At 40.3% G+C, this 24,476-nt stretch overlaps 1 protein-coding gene across 5 annotated transcripts in view; it reads left to right on the forward strand.

Moving 5' to 3' along the window:
- Positions 1-24,476, forward strand: part of Mdn1 (midasin AAA ATPase 1) — a 167,174-nt gene that overhangs the window by 29,230 nt on the left and 113,468 nt on the right. For all 5 annotated transcript variants that reach the window (XM_023711917.1, XM_023711918.1, XM_023711919.1 and 2 more), the window contains exons 12-23: positions 2,995-3,090; positions 5,120-5,232; positions 6,864-7,012; positions 7,944-8,004; positions 11,557-11,768; positions 12,359-12,462; positions 15,057-15,201; positions 16,167-16,263; positions 18,301-18,414; positions 20,193-20,340; positions 21,982-22,092; positions 22,524-22,675. In XM_023711917.1, the coding sequence (XP_023567685.1) occupies positions 2,995-3,090; positions 5,120-5,232; positions 6,864-7,012; positions 7,944-8,004; positions 11,557-11,768; positions 12,359-12,462; positions 15,057-15,201; positions 16,167-16,263; positions 18,301-18,414; positions 20,193-20,340; positions 21,982-22,092; positions 22,524-22,675 (1,502 nt within the window). The remainder of the gene's footprint in view (positions 1-2,994; positions 3,091-5,119; positions 5,233-6,863; positions 7,013-7,943; positions 8,005-11,556; positions 11,769-12,358; positions 12,463-15,056; positions 15,202-16,166; positions 16,264-18,300; positions 18,415-20,192; positions 20,341-21,981; positions 22,093-22,523; positions 22,676-24,476) is intronic.

The raw sequence follows: 24,476 nt of genomic DNA on the forward strand, positions 1-24,476 counted from the left end.
TCTCCCCCTACCTTTTTTTCTGTCTTCATATATTTGGTACAGGGTCTCAATGCGCAGCTTGGGCTCATAGTGATCCTCCTGTCTCAGTTTCCCAAGCTTTGGGATGTAGGCATGCACCACCATGCCCAGTTTCGGTGGCCAGCAGGGCACGGGGCCAGCATGGAATGTGGTATCAGGGATCAAACCTGGGTCCTTGCGCTTTCCAGGCAGGCGCTTAGACTGCCGAGCTATCTCCTCAGCCCTTTCTGTTGTTATTTCCCTCACTCCACAACCTCTAGGAGTGGGCTGATTTACTCAGCATATTTTCATTTTCACTGCATGTAGTAACATGAATAAATGCTTCATTCTTTTTAAGGTGGAATAATTTTCCATTGTATTTATGTCACATTTTTCCATTAATCTGATTTTTTTTTTTTTGTTTGTTTGTTTGTTTGTTTGTTGTTCCTCGAATGCCTTCAGGGCACTTTTGGCCAGCGGGAGAGGTGTGAGGTTCGAACTTCAGCAACCTGAGGCTGACAGCTTTGTGGAAGCAGCCACTTAAAGGCCTGAGCTAGGGCCAGGCCCCCTAATCTGATTTTTTAATTTTTGTATTTATTTACATTTATTTTTGTGCTACCGGGGATTAAACTCCTTGTCATCCATTAATCTGTTGATGGACATCATTTGTGGTGTTTTCACCTTTTGGCCGTGGTGAGCAATGCCATTGTGAACATTTGAAAAGCAACATATATGTATCATTGGAAACATGAACTTATAGTAAAGCAAAATTGATAAAATATATTCCCATATCTAAATATTGCTTGGCACCATTGACACCTTAATGTGTATCCTTCTACATCTTTTCTGTGCATGTACGTTTATGGAGTCTTAAGTGTCAGAATTCCCTTTCGCGTACTGCGTTGTTGAAGGCATCAGGCCATTTGTTTTAGGCAGTGTTTTGTCATCTGGCTTTCTGTGGTGGTTTCTGTACTGTTCTCATACTAACTGGTGTCTTGTAGTTAAGTCAGTATCATTTGGGTACTTCTCAGTGTGAGCTTATACCATACTACAGGCTTAAGAGTTCAGTTCCCCAAAAGGCTGTCCCTCACTTCAGAACCCAGGTGCAAGTCTGTGAAAGGAGCACATACATTCATGGCTTGTATTAGAGGTGTGGAGTACCCACGACTCCTTGCGGATCAGTAATTCAATAGAATGACTCTTAGAATGGAAAGCAGTGTATTTTCAATTCATGTATTACACAGGACACATTTCAGGAATGTACAAAGTAGAGACACACAGGGGAAGAGCTTACAGGTGCTGAGTGGAAGAGCTTCTGTTCTTACAGAGCATGGTCCATCATGTTTATCAGCCAGGAAGGTCTCCATGCTTCGGGAGTCCAGAATTTAATTAGGACCTTATTGCCATTGCTTCTCATGTTAACTCAAATCTTTACTTTCTCTGTGTCTCAGAGGTCAGGTGTGGGGCTGAAAATTTCAACCCTCCTGTCAGGACTGTCATCTTTCTGAGAAGGCCAGCTCCTCCCTTCAAGGGCCTACTGTAAATTACTAAGGTTAAAATTATCTCAGGTGTTATCCAAAAAGACTTTGTGAATAACAAAAACCACCTGGGTAGTTCTTTTTTTTTTTTTTTTTTTTTTTTTTTAATAAAGTTCTATGCCAAGAACTTGGGACAAAAGCAAAATGGATATGCTGTACGTAGATATCCATCCATCCGTCTGCCTGTCTTACTGTGTTTGGGTATGTATCTTCAACCTTCTCTTTAATTTGAGACAGGGTCTCATTGAGTTTCTGAAGCCGGGCTCAAACTTGTAGTCCTCTTGCTTCAGTCAGAGTGCTGTGGTTACAGAATGTACTACCAGAGCTGGCCAGGTTTTTTCTTTTTTTAATTATTATACCACAATAATGGTGTCCTTGATCCTTTTTTATCTTTTTTTTTCCTTCCTGTTTTATCCTTTGCTATATCTGTAAATAAAAGTATAAAGGAGTACTTGGCATTTTCAGGTTTAAATTTTTTGGAATAGAATCCATTCTGAGATTTTTTAAATTTTCTCTGTCTTTGTCTCTGTCTCTCTCTGTCCCTCTGTCTCTTGTCCCTTCTCTGTCTTGTCTCTCTCCCTCCCTCCCTCCCTTGCAGGATTGGGAATTAAACCCAGGGGAATCACATGTGTCAGGAAGGCACTTCACTGTTGAACTAAAAGCCTATTTAAAATTTTTATATTGAAAAAAATAAAATAAAATTTTTGTATTGAGCCGGATATGGTGGCACATGCCTGTAATCCCAGCACTCTTTGGAGACTGAGTCAGAAACAGCAAAAGTTCAAACTCAGCCTGGGTAATTTAGCAACTTAATGAAATCCTATCTCAAAATAAAACATTTGGGATGTAGCTTAGTGTAAAGGCCCTGTGTTCAATCCCCAGTATCACAAATGAAAAAGAATTCTTTTACTTTGAGACAGTGTTTCAAGTTTCACTAAGTTTCCCAGGCTGTTCTTCTGCTTTGCCTCACCAGCCCATGTAGTAGGGATTACAGATATGTATTACTGCACCTGGCTCATTTTTTTGGTACTTTGTATTTTATTACATCAGAAGACATACTTGGTTGGCCTGCTGGTTGTCAGTAATACCGAGTGCTAGATTATGATAATGACCCAGTGGTCCCTCTGTTGAATACCATGTTTTCCCCCTTCTGCTAGAAACAGTCTTTGGTCTTCTATCAGCACTGACAGTTTATCTGTATACATAATGCATGAAGTTACAATTTGCAAAATGTAATTTTTCTGTATTTCTAACTTAGCATTTCAACAGTAAATCCCATGTCCTTTGTTACTCTAAAGACCTGTGTCCAGAGTTGTACCTTATTTGCATTCCTTTCAGTCCTGCAGAAATGTTCCATCTCAATTTTATGTTCTTCCCCCTTGAGGTCAGGATAGTGATGCTTTGTGACTTTTTTTTTTTTCCTTAAATCAGTTGGCATTTACCTTGGTTATTTTAATAGGCCCTGGACTGTTTCACAGCAATGCTTTCTGAGCATACAAGCAAACTGAAAATAGCAGAAATTATTGGAAGCAAGTTGAATATTTCTAAGAAAAAGGTATGTGGTGCTGTTTTTACTACAGAAAGAGTTTAGCTTGCTTGCTGGACCTTGGCCCTTTCCTGGGATAGCTCTTGCATTTCTTAATCCAGTGTGAATGTTGGCAGTCTCTATTGCCTGTCACAGGCATAAACTTTCAGTATCCCGAGATAAGTAGTTCTCCTTGTGTTCCACATTGTGAAAGTGAACTTCCTTTTGCATTGTCATGTATACTGTACTTTCCAGTGTTTTAATGATCATTGTATTTTGTAGTCTAGACTGAAGCTGTTAATTATATGTTAGTAACACCTTGCTAACATATTTTTTTCTTGTTTTTATTTTTTGGCGGAACAGGGGATTGAACTCAGGCCCTTATGCTTGCCAGGCAAACGTTTATTCTACTGATCTATCTCCTCAGCCCTGTTTTTATTATTAATAGCTTGAAACCTCAGAAAATTTGAAAGAGTAACACTAATGTATGTCTGTATATTAACTATGTTTGTATACATATTAAATATGTATGTATTTAGGTACTTAACTGACACTGTTAATATTATGCCATTGTTGTTTTATATCAAAGTATGTATTTTTTATTTATTTTTTTGTGGTACTGGGGATTGAATTCAGGACCTTGTGCTTGCCAGGCAAACACTTAGTCTATTGAGCTATCTCCCCAGCCCAAAGTATGTATTTTTAAGCTGGGGATATAACTCAGTGGTAGTGTGTTCTTGGTGTATATAAAGCCTTCGGTTTAATCCTCTGCTTCCACACAAAAATATTTTTGGAAGAGAAAGCTTTTTGACAGTAGTATTGTGTTTGGTGGCTGTAGAAATACCTAGGGCTCATTTTGAGACAGCTGTCTTCCCACTTGACTGATGACTAAGGCCTTTTATTGAAATAGAGCTATTTCTTAGGTTTAAAAAATAGTTGGGAAGGTTTGGACTGCAGATTATAAAACACCCTAGTGAGAAGGACTTAACATATTCCTTCTGGCTTAAACCAGTGTTGGTTATGCATGAGTGTTGCATGCTGCCCAGTGAGACAGTCATGTATGTACCCCACCCGTGTTCCAAACCAGTGGGAACATGACACATTTAAATCAAGAGCTGCCCAGCTATGAGGCTGCCTCTGTAGCCAAGAAGAATGAAACCATCATGATTGGGTTAGACTGATCAATATTTAGCCTCTTTGATTGGGAGGAGCTCCCCTGAATACTTTTATTACAAGCCTGAACAGTATCTGAGTTGAGTTTGTGACAAGGTAAGTGATGAAGTAGCTGTTGGATGAACAGCCAGGGGCATCTGTGACAGTTTGCGTTGGTCCTTTACCAATAGTAAGATAGACGATTGCTTTGGTGGAACCTGGGATTAAACTCAGGCCCTTGCGCTTACCAGGGAAGCACTTATTCCACTGAGCCATCTCCCTGGCCCCCAAACTCTTATCTTTTTAAAAAAAATTTAGGACAGGGTCTACAGGGTTTATAGGATGTACAGGGTCTCAATACGTAGATCGGACTCAGTGATCCTTCTGTTTTCAGCCTCCTACGTGCTGGGATTATAGGTGCACGACACCACTCCCAGTCTGAATCACCTCTCAGTGTGCCCCGGGGGCGGGGGTGAGGGCAGTGCCAGCACAGCTCGCCTGGGGATAGAACCCAGCCACTGCACACTGCAAAGCAGGCGCTTTAGTCTGTGGCGCTGTCTGGCTGGCCCAGATGATTGCTTATTGCACTGTTAGAAATTAAAGCAAAGGAAAGCATGGTTGAAGAAAAATGTACTTTTAGGAGTAGAATATTTTTAACAGAATTTTCATATTATGTACAAGGCAGATGCTCATGTAAATGAATAAACATACCATTTCAGGGATATGGTCATTGTGTTTAAAATAATTGAAAGATGAAACCCGAAACCTAACTTTGAAAGCTAACGCCCATTTTGGACACAGTGTTTCTTGGTAGAGGTCTAGAGAGGCAAAGTAAGTATCTTTAAATAAGAAAATGTTTAGAGAACATTCTGAATTTTTACTCAGTTTAAATTTTTCCCTTTCGCAGGCTGAGTTCTTCTGTCAACTTTACAAACCAGACATTGTGATCAATGAGTTAGATGTGCAAGTAGGTCGAGTGCGACTTCTTCGGAAGCAAAGTGAGGCTGTTCACATACAGAAGTAAGTTGGGGCTCTACCTGCCTTTGAACAGTGTAGTCGTTAGGAGCTCAAGTCCAGCCCCTTATTGCTGATCAAAACCTGTGCTCAGCTGTGTTCTTTCCATTGTGCTTTGTAGTGTGGAGCAGTGTTTTCCTAAAGTATATTTTGTGACCATATATTAATAGGTGAAGGAAGTGATAGAGGCAATTAGTGTAAAATGTTTGGGATTAGCAAAATTGAATCTGATTTTACTCATTATAGTGTAAAAGTCATTTCTTACGAAGTTATTTAGCTGAAGTAAGACTCAGCTAAAATTCTGGTTCTTACATGAGTGTAAATTCCTTAAGGCTGGGATTATAGAAGATTTGAGCTCAAGGTATTAACATATCAATGTCTGATATTGCATTAAGTGCTTTATATTTGCTTTTTCATAAAAAGGTTCTAATAATCTCTGGAGTTTTACTAGTGGCCTAGGACTGCTATGACAAGTTACCACAAACTTGGTGGTTATAAGCAATAGATGTTATTTTCTCTCAGTCCCTCAGACCTGAAGTCTGAAATCAAGTTGTTATTGACAGGACCATGTTTCCTCCCAAGGCCTAGGGAAGAATTCTTTGTTGGGTTTTTTACTGTAGTTTTTTTGGCTCCCACTAGTTTTGATTTCCCTTGGCTTAGAATTATAGCCTTCCTGTTGTTGTCTCTATGGTCAAATGACTTTTACATGTTTCTGCCTCCAAATCATCTTCTTCTTCTTTTTTTTTTTTTTTAAATATTTATTTATTTATTTATTTTGTGTGTGGCCAGCTCAGCCCACCAGGGGGCGGGCGGGCTGGCATGTGGTGCTGGGGGATTGAACCGAGGTCCCTTTGCTTGGCTTAGCTTGTTCTAAGTAGGTGCTTTAGACCACTGAGCCATCTCACCAGCCCCAAATCATCTTCTTATAAGGACACCAGACATTGCTTTCAAGGCCCAGTGTAATATGACCTAACCTTGGGACTGGCTAGATAGCTCAGTTAGGACTAAAGTGTCTGCTTAGGCAAGCGCAGGGACTGCAGTTCTATTTCCTGGTACCACATGCTGTGCCAGACCCGTCCCCAAGGTGGGCTGAGCAGGCCACACACCCCCACACAAAAAAAACCTTACTAAATCTGCAGAGATCCTGTTTCAAAATGAAGTCACATTCATAGGTTCTTACTAGATTGAATCTTTGGGGAAAGGACTAGTTAACTCATTACAGCTAGGTACTATTGTTATCTGTGTTTTACAAGTTAAGAAACTCAAGTTAAAGCAAGTGAAGAAATTTGCTCAAGGTAATACAGTTGGTAAAAATAGTGCCTTACTACTATTTGACTCTCTAGAGCCTAACACCTTACCTGATACATGAGTGAATTAATTTTGTAATTCATGTGTCATATGAATGTCTTGTATTATGCAATTTCTCTGGGCTGTCATTCTCGTTTATTGAACTTTGAAAATTTGGTTACTTAACCCAACTCCTAAGAAAGTCTTACAGACTGGCTTTTTTTTTTTTTTTTTTTTTTACTGGGTCTGTTGCTGGGGATTGAACTTGGGGTATGCTAGGTAGTTATTTTGCCACTGAGCTGTATGCAGGTACCTACTCTGGCTTTTAAACTCATTTTTACTGTTCCTAGGGAGATGTTCACTTTTGCTGCTACCCGGCCTTCTTCTGTTCTCATTGAACAGCTTGCAGTATGTGTCAGCAAAGGGGAGCCTGTGTTGTTGGTGGGAGAGACTGGAACTGGCAAAACCTCTACTGTCCAGTATTTAGCTCACATTACAGGTAAGTCCTAGGGAAGACTTCTGCCCCGAAGATTTCACACTGGCCTTTAAAAAAACCAAAACCAAATTCTGTAGACAAGAGTTTAAAAGGTGGCCACACTCCACATCTTGTCTGTAAGGTAACAGATGGGTATTATCTCAGTTGTTTCCTCCCTGCTGCCCCCTTTGTACTGGGAATTGAACTCAGGACCTCGTGCTTGTCAGGCAGGCACTGTGCCACGAGCAATATCCCCAGCTCTTCTTAGTACAGTTCTAATCTGTCCTTTACAAAGAAGCGTCTTGTTTTGAAAGAAATTATGCCCTACATATTGCATTTAGTTAAGCAAACTGGACAACTAAGAAAATGTATTTTTCCTTCTAATGATCAAATAATACAAATAGTTGATATTTCTGTAGTTCTGATTTATAGACAGGGACTTACTAAGGGGTTTGTTTGTTTCTTTGAGACAGAGTCTCAGTATGTTGGCCTTAAGCTCACTATGTAACCCCAGGCTAGCCTTGAATTTGTGTCACTTTTCCTACTTCAGCCCTCCACAGTGCTAGGATTATAGAGGTGTGTGTCACCATGTCTGGTTGAAGGATTATTTTAGATATTTAGTTAATAGATGCTGAAATAGTAAGGCCAAAGTAAGTCTTTTTCTGTGTGTATACATAAACACATTGTGTGTCCATCTCTGGGTTATATGAAATTTTCACATTTTGAGATTTTGAATTTATCAAAAGAGGGCTAGCATGTGTAAAGTCCTGGGTTCAATCCCGGAACCATTATAAAAACGGAAAATTTACATTAAAAATGTATTCTATGTCATGTCCTTGCTTTCTTAAGGAGTACTCTATATATTATCAGCCCTGAAATGCTTGCTATCTATTTTTCTTTCTTTCTTTCTTTCTTTCTTTCTTTCTTTCTTTCTTTCTTTCTTTCTTTCTTTCAGGCCACCGTCTGAGGGTTGTCAATATGAATCAACAAAGTGACACTGCAGACTTGCTTGGAGGGTAAGTGTGACTTAAACTTTTTTCATAGTTTCTTCTCTTTGTTATGTTATTTTTGTTTGCTGCTTGAAGTGAGAAATGTCTTAGAGTTGAAAACTAGTCTGAAAAATGTTCAGAGACTTGAACTCTCCTCCAGCCCAAGAGAGTATCCACTGAGGCACTCAGATATACAAATGTTCACTGTAAAGAACACTTGATTGCAGGTCTTGCTTTCAAAAATATACTGAAAGAAGTAGAAAAAGAGTATATAATAAGCTTTAGGGGGCTGGGGAGATGGCTTAGTAGAATAAGCGCTTCCCTGGCAAGCGCAAAGGTCTGAGTTCAATCCCCGGTTCCGCCAAAAAAAAAATAAGCTTTAGTGTTTGTATAGTGTAGTTGGCCTAAAGAGGAAGTTCTAGAATGAAATTGCCCTCATAGATGTCTCTAGAAGTATTTTATTTTATTAGCATGTCTTAAATTACTGTATAACTCTGTACCCATGTTTTAGGTAAGTTTTTATCTTTATGTATTCCTAACATAGATGACATTAAATTTATACTAATTGAACACAGACTGGGTTTATCTCTTCTGCCACAAATTTGTAGTGTTACATCAGTCCCTACGAAGTTATTTTAAATATATGGAGTACACAGGAACTTGTTTATGCCCTAATGCATAAATGTATAGTGATGTTTTCAGTAGTTTAGCGTCAGTTACCAGAAGAAAACTTAAATACAATTCCATTTTTGTATGGTTGGGAATATGCCATATACTTTTATATTATTGGAAAAATTATTTCTTCGTTTCTTGCTTTCTTTCAGATGTATAAGTAACTTCCTTCTTTAAGAGCTGTTGTGACAGCCAGGCATGTTGTTGTACACTCTAATCCAAGCATTCTTAGAGGCTGAGGTGGGAAGGTCGCAAGTTCAAGCCCACTATGGGCAGTTTTATGATAGCCTGTCTAAAAATGATGAAGAAAGGCCTGGGGATGTGCTTTAATAGTAAGGCCCTGGATTCAGTCCCCTGTTGTTTCTCTCTCACTGCCCCCCTGCATATGCACATACTGTGCTTAGCTTGCAGGAAGCCCTGAGTTCCTCAGTAGGATCTCCACAACACCTGGCCCCTCCCCTATCTGGGTGTGGAATGGCATAATGGTGGGTCATGGGCTGCTAAACTGGGCTAATCCAGTGATGAATTCATGGCTGAATGTGCCCTTAGGAGATGGGATCTGCATGCAGGGGGTTCACTGGGAGTGTGACTGTGAAGGGTGTGTTTGTCTCTGGCTCCTGAGTGTCATGGGTTGAGCAGCTTTCCCCTGCCTCATGTCTTCATTGGAGCAGCCAGCCAAGATGCTCTGAAACCGTGTGCAATATAAACTCCTTTTCTAAGTTGTAGGTAGTGGGTATTTTGTCTCCATGATTAGAAAGCTGACTATCACAGATGGGAAGTCCAGAGATAGTTTTGAAACAGTAACGGGAGTAGAAAATGGAGTTGGATAGGGAAGGGGTAACAGTCCTGTTCATGGGATGTATGGTTACTAGCTTTATAATAATAAACATTTTTTTGTTAGTACATCTCTGCAGTACATGATGTTTCCTTTCATTGTGTGGAGTTGTACACATACTGACATCTCTATTCCTTTCTTTCCCCTTGCCCTACCCTGCCTCCCCCTCTGTCCTCTTCTCCCCCCCCCCCCCCCCCCCTTTTTGGTGGAACGGGGGATTGAACTCAGGCCCTTGCCCTTGCCAGGCAAGCACTTATTCTACTGAGCCATCTCCCTGGCTTCTTTCCCCTTTTATTTTGAGGAATATCTCTCTCTCTACTTCCTGTTATCTGTTTTTTATTTTGCTTTTTGTTAATCTTTGGGTTTCTCTTAGAAAAATTATGGGATAGTTAAGTTTGTGTGCTTCATTTGTTTCACTTACATTATAGTCATAGTTGTGTGTAACATTTTCCCACAGATGACTCCAGTTTGTCTTTTTTTTTTTTTGCCGAACCAGGGATTGAACTCAGACGTTTGTGCTTGCCAGAGAAGCGCTTATTCCACTGAGCTATCTCCCTGGCCCCCTAGTTTGTCTTTTTTATGGCAGAGAATTTGCTCCATTCTGTATAAATACTACATTTTCTAGATCCATTTATCTGTTTATGGACATCTAGGCTGCTTCCAAGACTTAGCTATTATGATTGTGCTGCTATAAACATGGGTGTGCAGTTAGCACTGTCATATGACCTCTTTAACTCTTTTGGGGAGATACCTAAAGGAATAGCTGGGATTCCTTCCATCATTGCTGGCTTACACAATGACCATGAAGCATGGACTTATTCTCCTTACTTCATGTGTAGGACAAGTGAGGCTTGCGCGTGTTGTCACTTGTTCAGGGTAATAGTGGATGAAAGATTTGAGTTTAAAGTCCTGATCTTGAATTTTTGTGTTCTTAGCCAACATTGCTATCTCAGTGTTGTGCTCTATTTATACTACTATTTTCAAGACTTAAAGTTTTATTTAAATGACAAGTGTCATTTTGTATTTTGTTCACTTTCTTACCATTTCCACTGTGGTCATTCTATTTCATTATTTTTACCTTGTCCAGTGCATCAGTCTTATCTGCTTTTTCTTCTAGCCTAATTTAATTTCTTTCTACTTAGTAGTTGGCAGCAGTCCCTTTAGAATGTGTGACACTCTTCTTTAGATTTCTCTTCTGACTTCTTAGCTTCTTTAGGCAACCCAGAGGCTCTGATTGGTCCTTAAGGCTTTTTGTATGCCAGGGCTGCCCATTCTTTCACATTCGTTCCCTCCTTGGCCTGTGCTTCTGGGCTTTGAGCCCTTCCTTTCATATTGTACCTTGGTAGACACTTGCTAACTCTTAAACATTGAGTGGCACCTTTTTCTACTGTAGACGCTTGATATATCCTGTGTGACATCTCCTGCCACCCATAGATCCTGCTTACTTTTTACTTTCTTGTTTGATTTGAGTGGCTTAGAAATATTTTTTCTCAGCATTTTTTTTACTATGATAATTACATTATTAGTACCCCCTCACCTATTTTACCTTTACTGTATTTACACTTACAATATGTAAACTACTGCTTGCAATGTTATAGTAGATGTATTTTCTATTGTCTCTTTTTATAGATGTAAGCTACAGAAGAGCAGAAGGGGCTTGATAATTCATTCAGTGCCTAACATACATGATAGGTGCTCAGTAAATTTCTGTTGAATAAATATAATAAATATCTCTTATCAATGTGTAGGTGCATATTGTATAGGTGGGTGAAGACAAGTTTGAAGTTCTTATACTTCCTCTCTGGAATCTGACTCCAGTATAGGTACTGAGATTCATCTCACTGGGTGATGTGTGTGTGGACTCGTAGGGTTCGAATCCAGGGATTTTGGACTGAACTCTATCCCCAGCTTTTCTTTGAGACAGGGTCATGGTGAGTTGCCCAAGGTGGCCTGGAATTTACAGTCCTGCTACTTTGGCCTCCCATTGTGTTGCTGTGCCCAGCTGAGAGAGCTATCCATCTAATTCCTATTAGCTTCAGAAGTTTGTGAATCACATCTACTCTTTGTTTCAGTTACAAGCCGGTGGACCATAAACTTATTTGGCTGCCCTTACGAGAGACATTTGAGGAACTCTTTGCCCAGACGTTTTCCAAAAAGCAAAACTTTACCTTTCTGGGGCACATACAAACCTGTTACAGGCAGAAGCGATGGCACGATCTCCTGAAACTAATGCAGCATGTATACAAGTCAGCTGTTAAGAAGGAAGGAAAAGAGAGTGAAGCTGGTAAGACTGCCCCAGACTGCTGGTAGGAGAGCAGAAGACTGGGCCTTAGTGAGCAGAGCTAAGATAACAGTTTTGGGGAAAGAATGGAAAAATACAAATTGGAGTGCCCTAGGACTTACTACAAAGGTGACCAGCTTTAAAGGTGTTACTGCTGCCGTGCTTCTAAGCATGATTCCTCAACAAGTGTGTGGTCGCGTGGATAGGCAAGCACCACTTTCTTGTCAGTCTATCGTGTTTCCTCATAGAAAGTGTGTTTCTAAAGAGCTGGGTTCCATAGCCAAGGAGAATTTGGAAGCTAGGTTCATTTCTCTTTGCAGTCTCGTCTATAAATTAGTAATAACCTCTTCAAAGAGATATTGTATGGGTAAATGTATTAACTAAGGTATGTAAGTGGACATAAAAGTGAGCCCATTATCATAGTGGTTGGTAAATAGCATTTGTATATTTGCTTTTGTTTTCTTTTTACATTGTTGTCTAAGATGCTTAATGTAAACATTTTTTATCTGATATATTGTTTCTTGCATGATTTTTGTGTTTTAAAGTTGTATATACACTATTATAACAATGTAAATTCTTTCATTTTTTTGTAGGAACTCTTCTAAAGGAGAAATGGGAAGCATTTGGCCTTAGACTCAACCATGCCCAACAACAGATGAAAATGACTGAAAATTCCCTTTTATTTGCATTTGTAGAGGTACTTTGGTTTATTTAAAAGAATACCGTATTGTCTTCATACAAAATGCAGGTTCTTAGCAGGTTACTATAGTGTAGCCTTAATTCATGAGCTGGATTCTGTCCATGATTCTGTGAACCTAGCTTCCAAAAACTTGCTGGCTATGGAATCCAGCTCTTTAGAAACACGCTATCTGTGAGGAAACATGACAGACTAACAAGCGAGTGGTGTTTGTCTATCCGAGTGATTAAGTCAGATGAGAACTGAATTAAATTCAATGGTTAGGCTCAATGTTGACCAAATAAAGGGAAATTTGATATGGTTCTCATTCAGTTCGGGTTGTGACCAGAATTGTGAAGAGCATTGCATTTGTCAGCTGAGGTGCTACTGTTTTTGTATTACTTTAAAAATTATTTTTAGTGCTTGCTGTTCCAAGGTTTAGAGAACACCTAAATAACAGTTAAAGGGGAGGGATTTTTAAAATGTCCTTTATGATGTTTCTGAGATTTTCATGGACACAGTTATTATTTGCAAGGCTACAGTTGAGGCCAAATAGTGAACTGTATCTCTGTGTGTGTGTGTGTGTGTGTGTGTGTGTGTGTGTGTGTGTGTGTGGTGTGATCTGAGAATAACACATTATACAAGTGTGCTGATAACGAGGAAGGAAAAGAGAGTGAAGTTAGGAAGGATTGCAGGTAGAAGGGCAGGAAGGCTGCTGCTTAATGAGCAGAGCTAAGAGAGTAGTTGGGGGAAAGACAGCACTGCTTAGATGTGTGTCATGTTTCTTTGTAAAAAGCCTGCCCTGTTTCTAAAGAGCTGCATTCCATAGGCTGCAGACTAATCATGAGTGTTGGAGTGGGAGGAATATGAGGCCTCCTTGCGTTAGTGTCATGTTGGTTATTTGTAGGGTATGGTTATCTACTGTTCGCTGTCCCATAGTGCTATCTGGGGAACGAAAACTTAAATATTAATAACTTAAGTGGTTTTTGTTTTTAAATAAATCTGAGAGACTCTTACACCATGCTTTACAGACATAGGAGTCTTCCCCCCCCCATAAACAGGGACTTTATTAAACTACCTGTTCCATAAAAATGCATATAAATGGACCCTTAAATAATTCAGTTCACCTTTAGCAAATGAATATAGAAATACATTTACAGTTCTCCACTGTATACTTAAATTATTTTCCCATGCTTATATGCCTATCAAAGGCAATAGAATGATCACCTGCTGGCACAGTTGGTTATGGCTTTCGCCTGCCTCAGGGCACCACTTCCAAGGTGACTCCGCTTCCCAAGTGACCCTGCCTGAGTGGCCTCACAGCAAGGACGCCCCCATAGGGCTTCCTTCCAAGCAGTGTTTAGGCAGTCTACATTAGGGAAGCTGGCACTGGCTCTGAACAACTCACCCTGGAAAAGACAGGCTTGGGGCTGGAGGACTCTTGGAGACCAGCAACAGAGAGGCCATAATGCTGTGGGACAGGAGGACTTGCCAGATCACACCAGGTCATGGCAGGTCCCTTCTAGAAGTCCCGAGCCCTCTGACATCCACAAGTCCATAAGCTTATGACCCTTTCCATCCATCTCCTGCCCACTCATAGGCCCTGTGTTCAGGACAGTCCCATGTACCTAGATGGAAATGTGACACCCTAATGTCATTAAGATGATGGGCATTTGTTCAGGCTTCCCATATTTATCTTGAGCCGTGTACATGCCCTGTCTAGGACAGCTTTTCACAGGGGGGCGTGCAGGGCCCTCAGCCGCAGTTTCCAGGTCTTTGATGACAGGCACTGTTGTGGAAGGAGGCTGTGACTTGGGACCCACTGCAGTGCTTGCATTTGACAACATCCCCCAGTTCCTCGTGGGGGGGTGGCAGAGATAGACTTTCCCCCAAGTGAAGTGGGGAAGGCATCTTGTAAAACACAGCATTTAAGATTTCTTTCATTTCTTCTGTCTTGGGGAGAGGTAGTAAACCTAGCGTTGTGACTAGAATTGGGCTTGCTTTTGAATGAAGCCTCACCCCCCAAAAAAAAAATTGTGATGATGTAAACTCCTCTGCAGTCAGTTTCAACTTTTGGCTTGTTGAAAACAAAACAAAAATCCTGGTTTGGTTTTCCTCGGGATTTGAAAAACAAGAAAGCAATGCCAACATGGAGAGAAGAGGTAGTGGAGACTGGGGAGAAGGAAAGCCCCTGTGGGTTCCAGGTGACAGCAAGAAGGGACAGCTTGGAGAAGCAGAGGGGAAAAAAGGGAGGAGGAGGCCATGGACAGAGGCTCTGCTGTTCTCTGTCATCATCACAAGTACACGTTGAGCAGCCTTCGTCACCAGTGTGGAAACAGCAGGAGAGGCGTGCCTGGGACAGCCCTGGTGTTCTCCGATTAGCACCTCTAAATTTGGAGTGACCTCACACAGGAGTGCAGGGTGGGCTCCTCCCAGCTACACCCTCACCCCGCCCACTGCGCTCACATGGGGGTGTCTGCCTTCTGTATACCCAAGCATATGTTCATCAAGCGGGAGAAATTTGTCCTTCATTTCAGTCTTGCTTGTGTATCACATTCTAAGTGAACGTGACTGTTTGGAATGTAGTTTTAACTTTTTACTTCATCTCTTTCTAGGGTACGTTAGCTCAGGCTGTAAAGAAAGGAGAGTGGATTTTGTTGGATGAGATTAATCTGGCTGCTCCTGAAACATTAGAATGTCTGAGTGGCTTACTTGAAGGATCCTCTGGCTCCCTGGTATTGCTTGATCGAGGAGACACAGGTAACATTTGGTTTGATTTGGAGCTAAGTCTTTGGTCACTTAGATCAAAGGTTGACTTCTTAGGCCTTAGATTTTTTTTTTTTTTTTCCTGTTTTTTGTTTTTGTTTCATTTATTTATGTCCCTTTTGAGAAAGGGTTTCCGTTAGTTGTAGTTCAGGCTGTCCTTGAACTTAGTTTGTAGCCCAGGCTGGCCTTGAAATCCTGCCTCAGCTCCCTGAGTGCTGAGATTACAGGTGTGAACTATCACACCAAGCTTTGTTTTTGTTTTGCTTGGGGGTGGGATGATCCCAGGAACTTTGCACTGACATACATTCTTAGCCCATTGTTAATTTTTTGTTGGGAAAGCAGAACAACCCATGGTGCCTAGAAGGCAGGGCTCCAGGGGATGGGGAGATGGCTCAGTGGAATAAGCACTTCCCTGGCAAGTGCAAGGGCCTGAGTTCAATCCCTGGTTCCGCCAAAGAAAGAAGGCAGGGCTCTAACTTGTGATCCTTCTGTCTTAGCTTTCCAGAGTTCAGGGATTAAAAGCGTGTGCTGCTGCATCTGGCAAGAATGAGATTCTTTTAATGACATTGTTTACATAGAGTTCCCAGTGGAATTTGTTGATCCTTTACATACTAAGTTTCTGCAAAATCCTTAAACTAGTGTTTAGTGGCATGGAGAATGCTAAGAAAAATAGGATAATTTGTCAAGACATTTTGAGTTGTGGATCATTGACACACTGATGATTATGGATCAGAAAACTAACCAATAAACATACCATAAAAGTGACAACGTGATTAAGTTGTGCATGTGAGTCTGAAAAGTGATTTCAGTGGGGTTTCAGAAAAAAGATGTTGTACCGCAACCTGGCTGACCTAAGACAGTGTCACGTGTCCTCACTTTAGATGACCTGTCCTTGGGGACTGGCGGCTGATCGTTATATTGTTTCAACTTGCTGAGAATTTCTAGTTTTCTTTTTGTAGAGCCACTGGTTCGCCATCCTGACTTCCGTTTATTTGCCTGTATGAATCCAGCTACTGATGTGGGCAAAAGAAATCTTCCACCTGGAATAAGAAATAGGTAATGTTTTTAAAGTTATCTTTTATTATTCACTGGTAATGTTAGTATGACCATACTTCAAAACTTCTTGATCTTAAAATTTTTTGATTTCCAATAAAGGTATTTTAAGTTCTAATGTGTTATATTCTTTGTATAGATTGTAGGTAGATTGTATTTGGCATAGGATTGATAGAAGTCCAGAACAGAAGAAATACTTTTGGTTGTTAGTATGATACTTAATGACTAATGAGTCTTGTTTGCAATAATCTTTTAAGAGAGCACAATAGTGTCATTTTATAATCTCAGCTTTCAGGAGGCTGACTTGGAGAATTTCAACTTTGAAGCCAACTGGGCAACTTATCAAAAACCCTGTCTCAAAAAAAGGGGTAGGGGTTATTAGCTCAGTTGTAACGTAGTGCTTTGCTAGTAAGGACAAGACCCTGGATTCAGTCCCCAGTACCACAAAGAACCAAACATAGACAGAAGAATGTCTTCAAATAGCCTGCCTCTTGGCCATTGGAAGACGTTTGTGAAATAGTATGCAGTGTAGCACCTAACAACAAAAGTGTATGTGGGGACACAGTCCTTTCAGAACGCGGCTAGTGATCAGTAAGAGGCCTTTTAGAAAAGTTTGTTCTTATTGTTAAACACTGATGTGAACAGACTACTTAGGTTTTTTTGGTCATTTTTTGGGAAAGGATACTTGGCCACATTTATTGCTGATAATCTTGTTTTATTCAAGGTTTGTTTGGGGTTTTTTTGAGACAGAGTATGGCTATGCAGTTCAGGTTGGCCTGGACTGTTCATAGACCAGGCTGGCCTTGAACTTGCAGGGATCTCCTGCCTCAGTGTGTATGTGCCACCACACCTGGCACCTAGTGTTTTATTCAAGCTTTAAAATAGTGCTAGGGGCCAGGGAGGTAGTTCAGAGGCATAAGCACCTATGTGGCAAGCGCAAGGACCTGAGTTTGATCCCCGGCCCCACATACTGTGCGGTCTGCTCGAATGTGGGCACCCATTGTGTGATCCCAGAACTGGGCCTGGTGGCACATGTATATAATCCCAGTACTTGGGATGTTGAGACAGGAGGATCTCTGCAAGTTTGAGACCAGCCTGGAGGCTAAAGTGAGCATAAGGCCAGCCTGAACTGCATAGTAAGACCTTGTCTCAAAAAAAAAAAGTGTTAAAGTCTGTTAGATGCCCTCTCCATTAAAAAAGTAATAAAAATCTTCATAGGGAAATTTTTTTTTTCTTTTTTTTTTTTTTTTAGCGGAACCAGGAATTGAACTCAGGCCCCTGCGCTTGCCAGGCAAGTGCTTATTCCACTGAGCCATCTCCCTGGCCCTTATATTTTTTTTTCTTTTTTTGGGAAATTTTATTTATTACTTTTTTTATTTCATTCATTTGTTTGTTTTTGCAGTACCTGTGTCTTACCAGGCAGGCACTTATTCTATTGAGCTATTGCCCTGGCCCCATCATAGGGAAATTTTAGAAATTACAGTAGAGTATTACTTTTGGTGGCATATAATTTTTTGTTAGAGTGAAAAAACCTTTTAAAAGTGCGATGTCTTAGTGTTTTAATTTTCTTCATGGAAGAATTATAGGTAGAAGTATTAATGGTATATGTTTAGTTAATTATATTACTTTCTGTTTCTTGTCTTCCTTTTTTTTTTTTTTTTTTGAAGACGGCATACGAGATGTTGCGGCGTGACTGGAGTTCAGACGTGTGCTCTTTTTTTTTAATGTCTTTTTGAGACAGGATCTCACTGTGAAGCTCAGGCTGGCCTTGAGTTCACTTTGTAGTCCAGACTTGTCTTGAGCTTTGAACTGAACGATCCTCCTGTGTCAGTCTTCCAAGTGCTGGCATTGCAGGAGTGTACTACCTGGCCTGACTATATTACCTTCTATTTTGTTATGTTTGTTTTGTAACTCAAGTTAAAAGACTTACTTTATTTTACTAGTGATGAAAATTAGCTTGTATAACTTTTGTTTCATATTTTTTATGTTAGCATAACTATTTCCTTAAAAAGTACTTATTGTGCAGTAATTATCTTATAGGTTCACAGAACTTTACATAGAAGAATTGGAAAGTAAAGAAGACCTACAAATTCTTATTTTGGACTATCTGAAAGGATTGAGTATAAATAAGACTACATTGCAAGGAATCATAAAGTAGGTTCTTGTTGACTTATTTTCGTGTACTTAGTCACTGATGGAACACTTATTATTTAGATTAATTTTAAGCTTGGAATCTTCTGTCAACTTCCTCAAAGTTTTCTAAGGAAAGTACAGTGGAGAGCTAAGAACAATGAGAATATGTGATGATTAGACCACATTTTCCCAATTACTTCTGTATTGATAGCTAATAATTTAAATTCCTAGGTGAAATATAAATGGCTAGTATCTGGGCATGGTGGTACATAATGTGTCATTACAGCACTCTGGGAGGCTGAGGCAGGAGGATTTTGAGCTCAAGCCTAGCCTGGTCAGTTTATTGACTTAGCAAGACCCTGTGTCAAAATTTGTAGAAATAGCACTAGGGATGTAGCTCAGTGCAGAGGCCCAGAGTTTAGTCCCCAGTGTAGCCGCGCCCAGGTTACTACTCATAGTCTGCATACTAGAAATGAGAACTTGGACTGTCAAGAAAATTGATTGAATTGAGTTGGGAATTAATAGTCTTACTTTATGTCACATGATTCTAGTACTAGCTGGGGAACCTAGTAGTAACTTTCTAGGAAAATCACTTGAGAAAGAATAACAACATGTAAAAGAATAGAAATGGGATAATATTAGTATTTTAGATTTTTAAACATTTTTTTATTTATTTGGTACAGGGTTGGACTCATAGTGATCTTCCTGTCTCAGCTCCCCAGCACTGGGATTAAAGGTGTGCACCACCATGCCTGGTTTTGGTGGCTGGTTTGGCATGGGGCCAGCATGACATGCAGTACCGGGAATCAAATCAAAGTGCCTTGCCAGGCAGTGATTAGACTGCCAAGCCAATTCCCCAGTCCTTTTTTTAAAAAAAACAAGAATTTATTGAATGCTTCAGCGCTAGGGACATACTATAAATACAGGCAAAATTTGGTTCTTCACGTGGAGCCTTAGTACTAGAGGTGAAAAGAGCTATTAAATGGAGACATTTATTCAAAGAAAAATTACCTTACTAGTAATTGCAAAAGGCAGGGGAACGCTCATTAGTGACATGAACCTGGATATAATGTGTGGCACATACTTGGTGACATTTGATCTTACAGTTCATGAATTTTATAAAATTTTGAAATGTATGAAATCGGGGCCGGGGAGATGGCTTAGTGGAATAAGCACTTCCTTGACAAGCGCAAGGGCCTGAGTTCAATCCCCGGTTCCACCAAAAAAAAAAAAGTATGAAATCCATGTTCTAGTATGAAACTTCCTGAATCTTGTCATACTGCCTGGCCTTGTGACCTATGATAATGATGAGTGTGTTCTAGTGTTCATCATACCTCCTTACTCTTTTTTCTGTCATTACTAAGTGTACCTATACCTATGACCTTTGAGAGCACTATGAGTTCTATTTTTGTGATTTCATACCCCACTGCAGATTTTATGGGCACCTCATTTCCTCAAATTAGAGCCAGCTGGCACTAGTTTAATCTTTCTGAGAGTCTTTTATTCTCCTTTAAGAGACAAAAACGTCATAGTTACTCAGCTGGTATGTGTATGATAAAAGGGTTGTACCTTTTTTGAAGGATATGGTAGAGTGTGCACTTGGCATGTGCAAGGCTTTGGTTCCAGTCCCCAGCACTGCCAAAGAAAAAGAAAAACACTGAGAAGGTTTGATATATTGGGATTGTATATAAAGCATGACCTTTTCTACTCTGTAAAAATGCCCTTTTCGTCTTTTTTAGAGAAGTGGAAATAATAATACCTGAGTTAGCAAAGTTGCCTAAACTTTACTTTCTTTGTAGCTTCTACACAGCTTTACGGAAAGAATCTGGAACCAAACTGGTAGATGGGACTGGCCACAGACCCCACTATAGCCTTCGGACTCTCTGCAGAGCCTTGAGATTTGCAGCTTCCAATCCATGCAGCAACATCCAGCGCTCACTGTATGAGGTCTGTTTTTCTTTTTTTGTTACTAAGAATGGAAGTCATGACCTCTCTCCTCCCAGGAGGGTACTGTACCACTGAGCTAAATCCCTGACCCCAAGGTATCTCAGTTACTCTTCTTTCCTTGCTGGGACAAACACCTGACACTCAAAATTAGGGAAGGAAATGTTTATTTAGCTGCCAGTTACTGGAGGTTTCAGTCTGTACTCAGCTGGCTCCAAGGCAGAGCAACACAGGGCAGAGGGCAGCAGTTCATGGCGGCAAACAGCAGAGAGCAAAGAAAGGGACAGCAGCTCAGGCAGCTAGCTAGCCGCTCTCCCCTCCTTAAATTGTAATGCATATTACCTGCCCCAGAGCAAGTGCAGCATCCACACCCACAGTAATCAGTCACAAACTCCAGAAGCCTCCTGATGACTGCATGAGGCTCTGGGGGGACAACTAAACACAAACTGTACCACAAGGTCTGGCTAAAGTATATTTGATTTAGGAGTTAGGCATATGGGCTTACCATGGGAAAGAAGGAGTGGGGACAGTTTCTGGATTTCTCTGCACTTTAGTCAGATTAACCCAGCACCCTTCATTCCTGAGGTCAGATGCCCCCCCCCAGATAGCAAAAAAATTATTGACATAATAAAAATAATATTAAAATTATTGCTATTATTAAAATTATTGACATAATAAAAATATAATATACTTATAATATTTAATATTATATATTTAATATTTAATAATATTCACATTGTTTTGAGAGGTAGTACCACCCCAAAACCTTGTTTTTAAAAATTTTATTAGTATTTTTTGTATTTAGTACATGTTGTAGGTTTGTAATCAGTGTAGGAATCCAAGTACCAATTAAGATTTGAAGGCCTTTAATAGCTGAGCTCAGCGACCGTCAGCATAGACCCCTGTTTCAGAGTGTAAGTGATTGGCCCCAAACAGACAACATGAAAAGTATATAAAAAGGGGGGGGGAACCCCCAAGAAAATACAAAGAATATGTCCTTCTTGTCAAACAGAATAAAAATGTATAGCACACATTTTGCTTGTCAAACAGTTAGATTTTTTTTTTTAATTTTTTATTTATTTATTTGTGTGTGTGTGTGTGTGTGTGTGTGTGTGTGTGTGTGTGTGGCCAGCTCAGGCCACCAGAGGGCGCGGCTGGCTGGCTGGCATGTGGTGCTGGGGGATTGAACCGTGGTCCCTTTGCTTTGCTAAGCTTGTTCAAATAGGTGCTTTAGACCACTGAGCCATCTCACCAGCCCAAACAGTTAGATTTTTTTTGCTATATGTCTGGCTACTTTTCTTCCTGTTATTGCTTAGGGTCATCGCTTTCGCAGGATATAGTTCCTCCATATGGTTACTTGGTCTATGCGTAGGTTTATTTTTACAGCTCTGGGATCACCTGAAGTTGATTATGGCAATACTTCTGCTAAGAGTCTGGGTTTAGGCTGTCACAGTGCAGGGTCTACAGGATCTCACTATGTAGACTGGACTCATAGTGATCCTCCTGTTTTTAGCCTCTCAAGTGCTGGGATTATAGGTGTGCGCCACCATTTCCAGTCTGAACCTTGCATTTTGTTCCTGAAGTAAGTTGGGCTGTTAACTGCAGAAGGACACTTTGTCTTACACGTGTTTGTTTACTCTCCAGGGCTTCTGTTTGGGTTTCTTAACCCAGCTTGACAGGACATCATACCCAGTCGTTCAGAGGCTCATTTGTCAGCACATCGTCTCTGGCAATGTCAAAAGTCTGCTAAAACAGGTGTGTTCTTTTTTGATTTTTGACTTGTTTAATATAGAGGCTTTTTGAGACAGGGTCTTGCTGTGCAGTTCAGGCTGGCCTTGAACTCACTATGCTGTGTAGCCCAGGCTGGCAACAAACTCACAGCAATACTTCCAGTGCTAGGATTATAGGTGTGCACGGTTTAGCACGTAGCCCTGTTTTTAAATTCTACTCCATGCTTACCTATCTCTGCCCCAATTTTAAAACCAATGTGTGATGTTTCGTTTTCATTTCTTAAAACAATTTTATGTTCATATTTTGCCTGTTTTCTTTAAATTTAGGAGCACTTAGAACAAGGCATCATTCTTGGTAACAAGTGTTCTTTCCTTACTTCCCTCTCTGGGAAGAAAACCATGCTGGTTGTGAGACTGCTGGTTGTGGTCATTTCTCAATAATTTCCTGTCTTTTAGCCTATCCCTGAGCCAAAAGGAGGTCGGCTTATCCAGGTGGAAGGCTACTGGATTTCAGTGGGAGATAAGGAGCCTACAATTGATGAGACATACGTTCTGACATCTTCTGTCAAGCTGAACCTGAGAGACATAGTCCGTGTGGTTTCTGCAGGGTGTGTGAGCCTATTTCCTTGCTGTCATGACAGTTTTATAAGCATATGCATTGATATTGTTCTAATGTATCTTCTCTAATTTTGAAAAAGCTTCGTTGCCACTCACTGACAAGTTGAATTACTATTTTCTTTTCTTTTTTTTAATTTCATTACTGCTGATTTAAGCCATTTCTTTTTTTTTTCCCATAATTTTATTGAGAAACAAAGAGCAATGAGACAGTTTCAAACCAAATTGGTAGGACAATTTCAATAATTAACATTGCATACATTCTTCCTAGTGGTTAATTGCTGTACAAGATGCGGACATGATATCCTATTTACAAACACTATTAGAACAAATCCCTCTATTCATGAAGAGAATGTAACTATATATCTATCATAACTATTTTGAATACACAGATACAAAATGGACATTCATCTGTATCCCCCTTTTTGTGTAGTTTTGTCATTTGAATATTATAGGTGTGTTAACTCAGCAAAAAATTCTAAAAGAGTCTAATAGTCCATGAGAGTATTGGGTCTTCCGCCTGACTGGCAATGTCAGAAATTGTTGACCTGAGTCCCCTACAGCTCAACATAGCAGCATGGCTTTACTACTTATACTTTGTTTTTATACTTTTCTGCTGGATGGTTAACACCAAGATAAAGCAAGACCTATGCAACAAGAGTTGTAGCTTTTGGGTCTGATAAGGTCAGTGCAATATCCTCAGGATTTTTCCTGAGATCCTGTACCTCAGATTGTAGATCCCTTGTCAGTGTCAGCCATGTGGATGAGTCACGGCCATTGCTTGGCCAGTGTGCTCTCTGTGAAAGCCTGAGAGAGTGTTTTCTCTCCATGTGACTCTCCATAGGCACACTCTACATCACCAGTCACTGTCCTCTTTGGTCCCATAATCTCCTTGATCAGAAAATTTGGGACGCTACCGAGTTACATGACGTTACAGTACAAGTTCTCATATGTCCTGAGTCTTAATTGACCTTGGAAGGCTAGGGCCAAAATGTTGGCTTTCCTTGCGGCCCTCCTTTTTTTCTAATTTTGGTCTGCAAACTTAGGTGGTTAACCCTCCAGAAGACAAGCTTATTATTATTACCATACAACCTAGGCTGTTAAGCTTAACCTCACTATCTGTCTGAATATCAAACATCTTAGGCATAACATGGAACAGGTATTTTTCATCAAGTATTGATATGTTGAACTTAAATCCCTACAGACTATGATGAAAAACATTTCAAAAATTAAAATATTTTAAAAATAGGCATAAAGAATTGTGTAATTCTTTTGTTTACACATAAGTCCAGAAATCTAACCGTATACAACCTGGTAGCATAACAGTCCCACGACATTCCTTTTCCTGTCTCCTGCCTTCATTCACCACCCTCTTCTTTTTGAACAATCATGAGTTACTATTTTCTACACCTGATCTTTGCCAAAAGGCCGAAAAGTGATAAATTACTGTTTTCTAAAATCAGTACTGTACTATATCCCTCTGCCAATGCAAAGCATTGTTTTTACTTGTACATTTCAGGGGGAGGAGTATGGAGGTACACACTATTTTGGTTTTCTTTAAAGTTGTTTTTTGGTATTTGTTGGTAAGTATTTAGCACTCATTGTTAAGTAACTAATAGCCAATTCCACTTTTTCTTTTAACAAGTAGTACCAGCAAAGTCAAAATTGTTTTTGTTCTCTCCCTCCCTCCTTCCCTCCCTCCCCGCCTCCCCTCCCTCTCCTTCCCTCCCTCCCCACCCTCTCTCTCCCTCTCTCCCTCTCTCCTTCCCTCCCTCTCTCTCAACAACACACACC

This window comes from Octodon degus, unplaced genomic scaffold, assembly GCF_000260255.1.
Source record: "Octodon degus isolate 3935 unplaced genomic scaffold, OctDeg1.0 scaffold00022, whole genome shotgun sequence".
Taxonomy (NCBI): Eukaryota; Metazoa; Chordata; class Mammalia; order Rodentia; family Octodontidae; genus Octodon; species Octodon degus.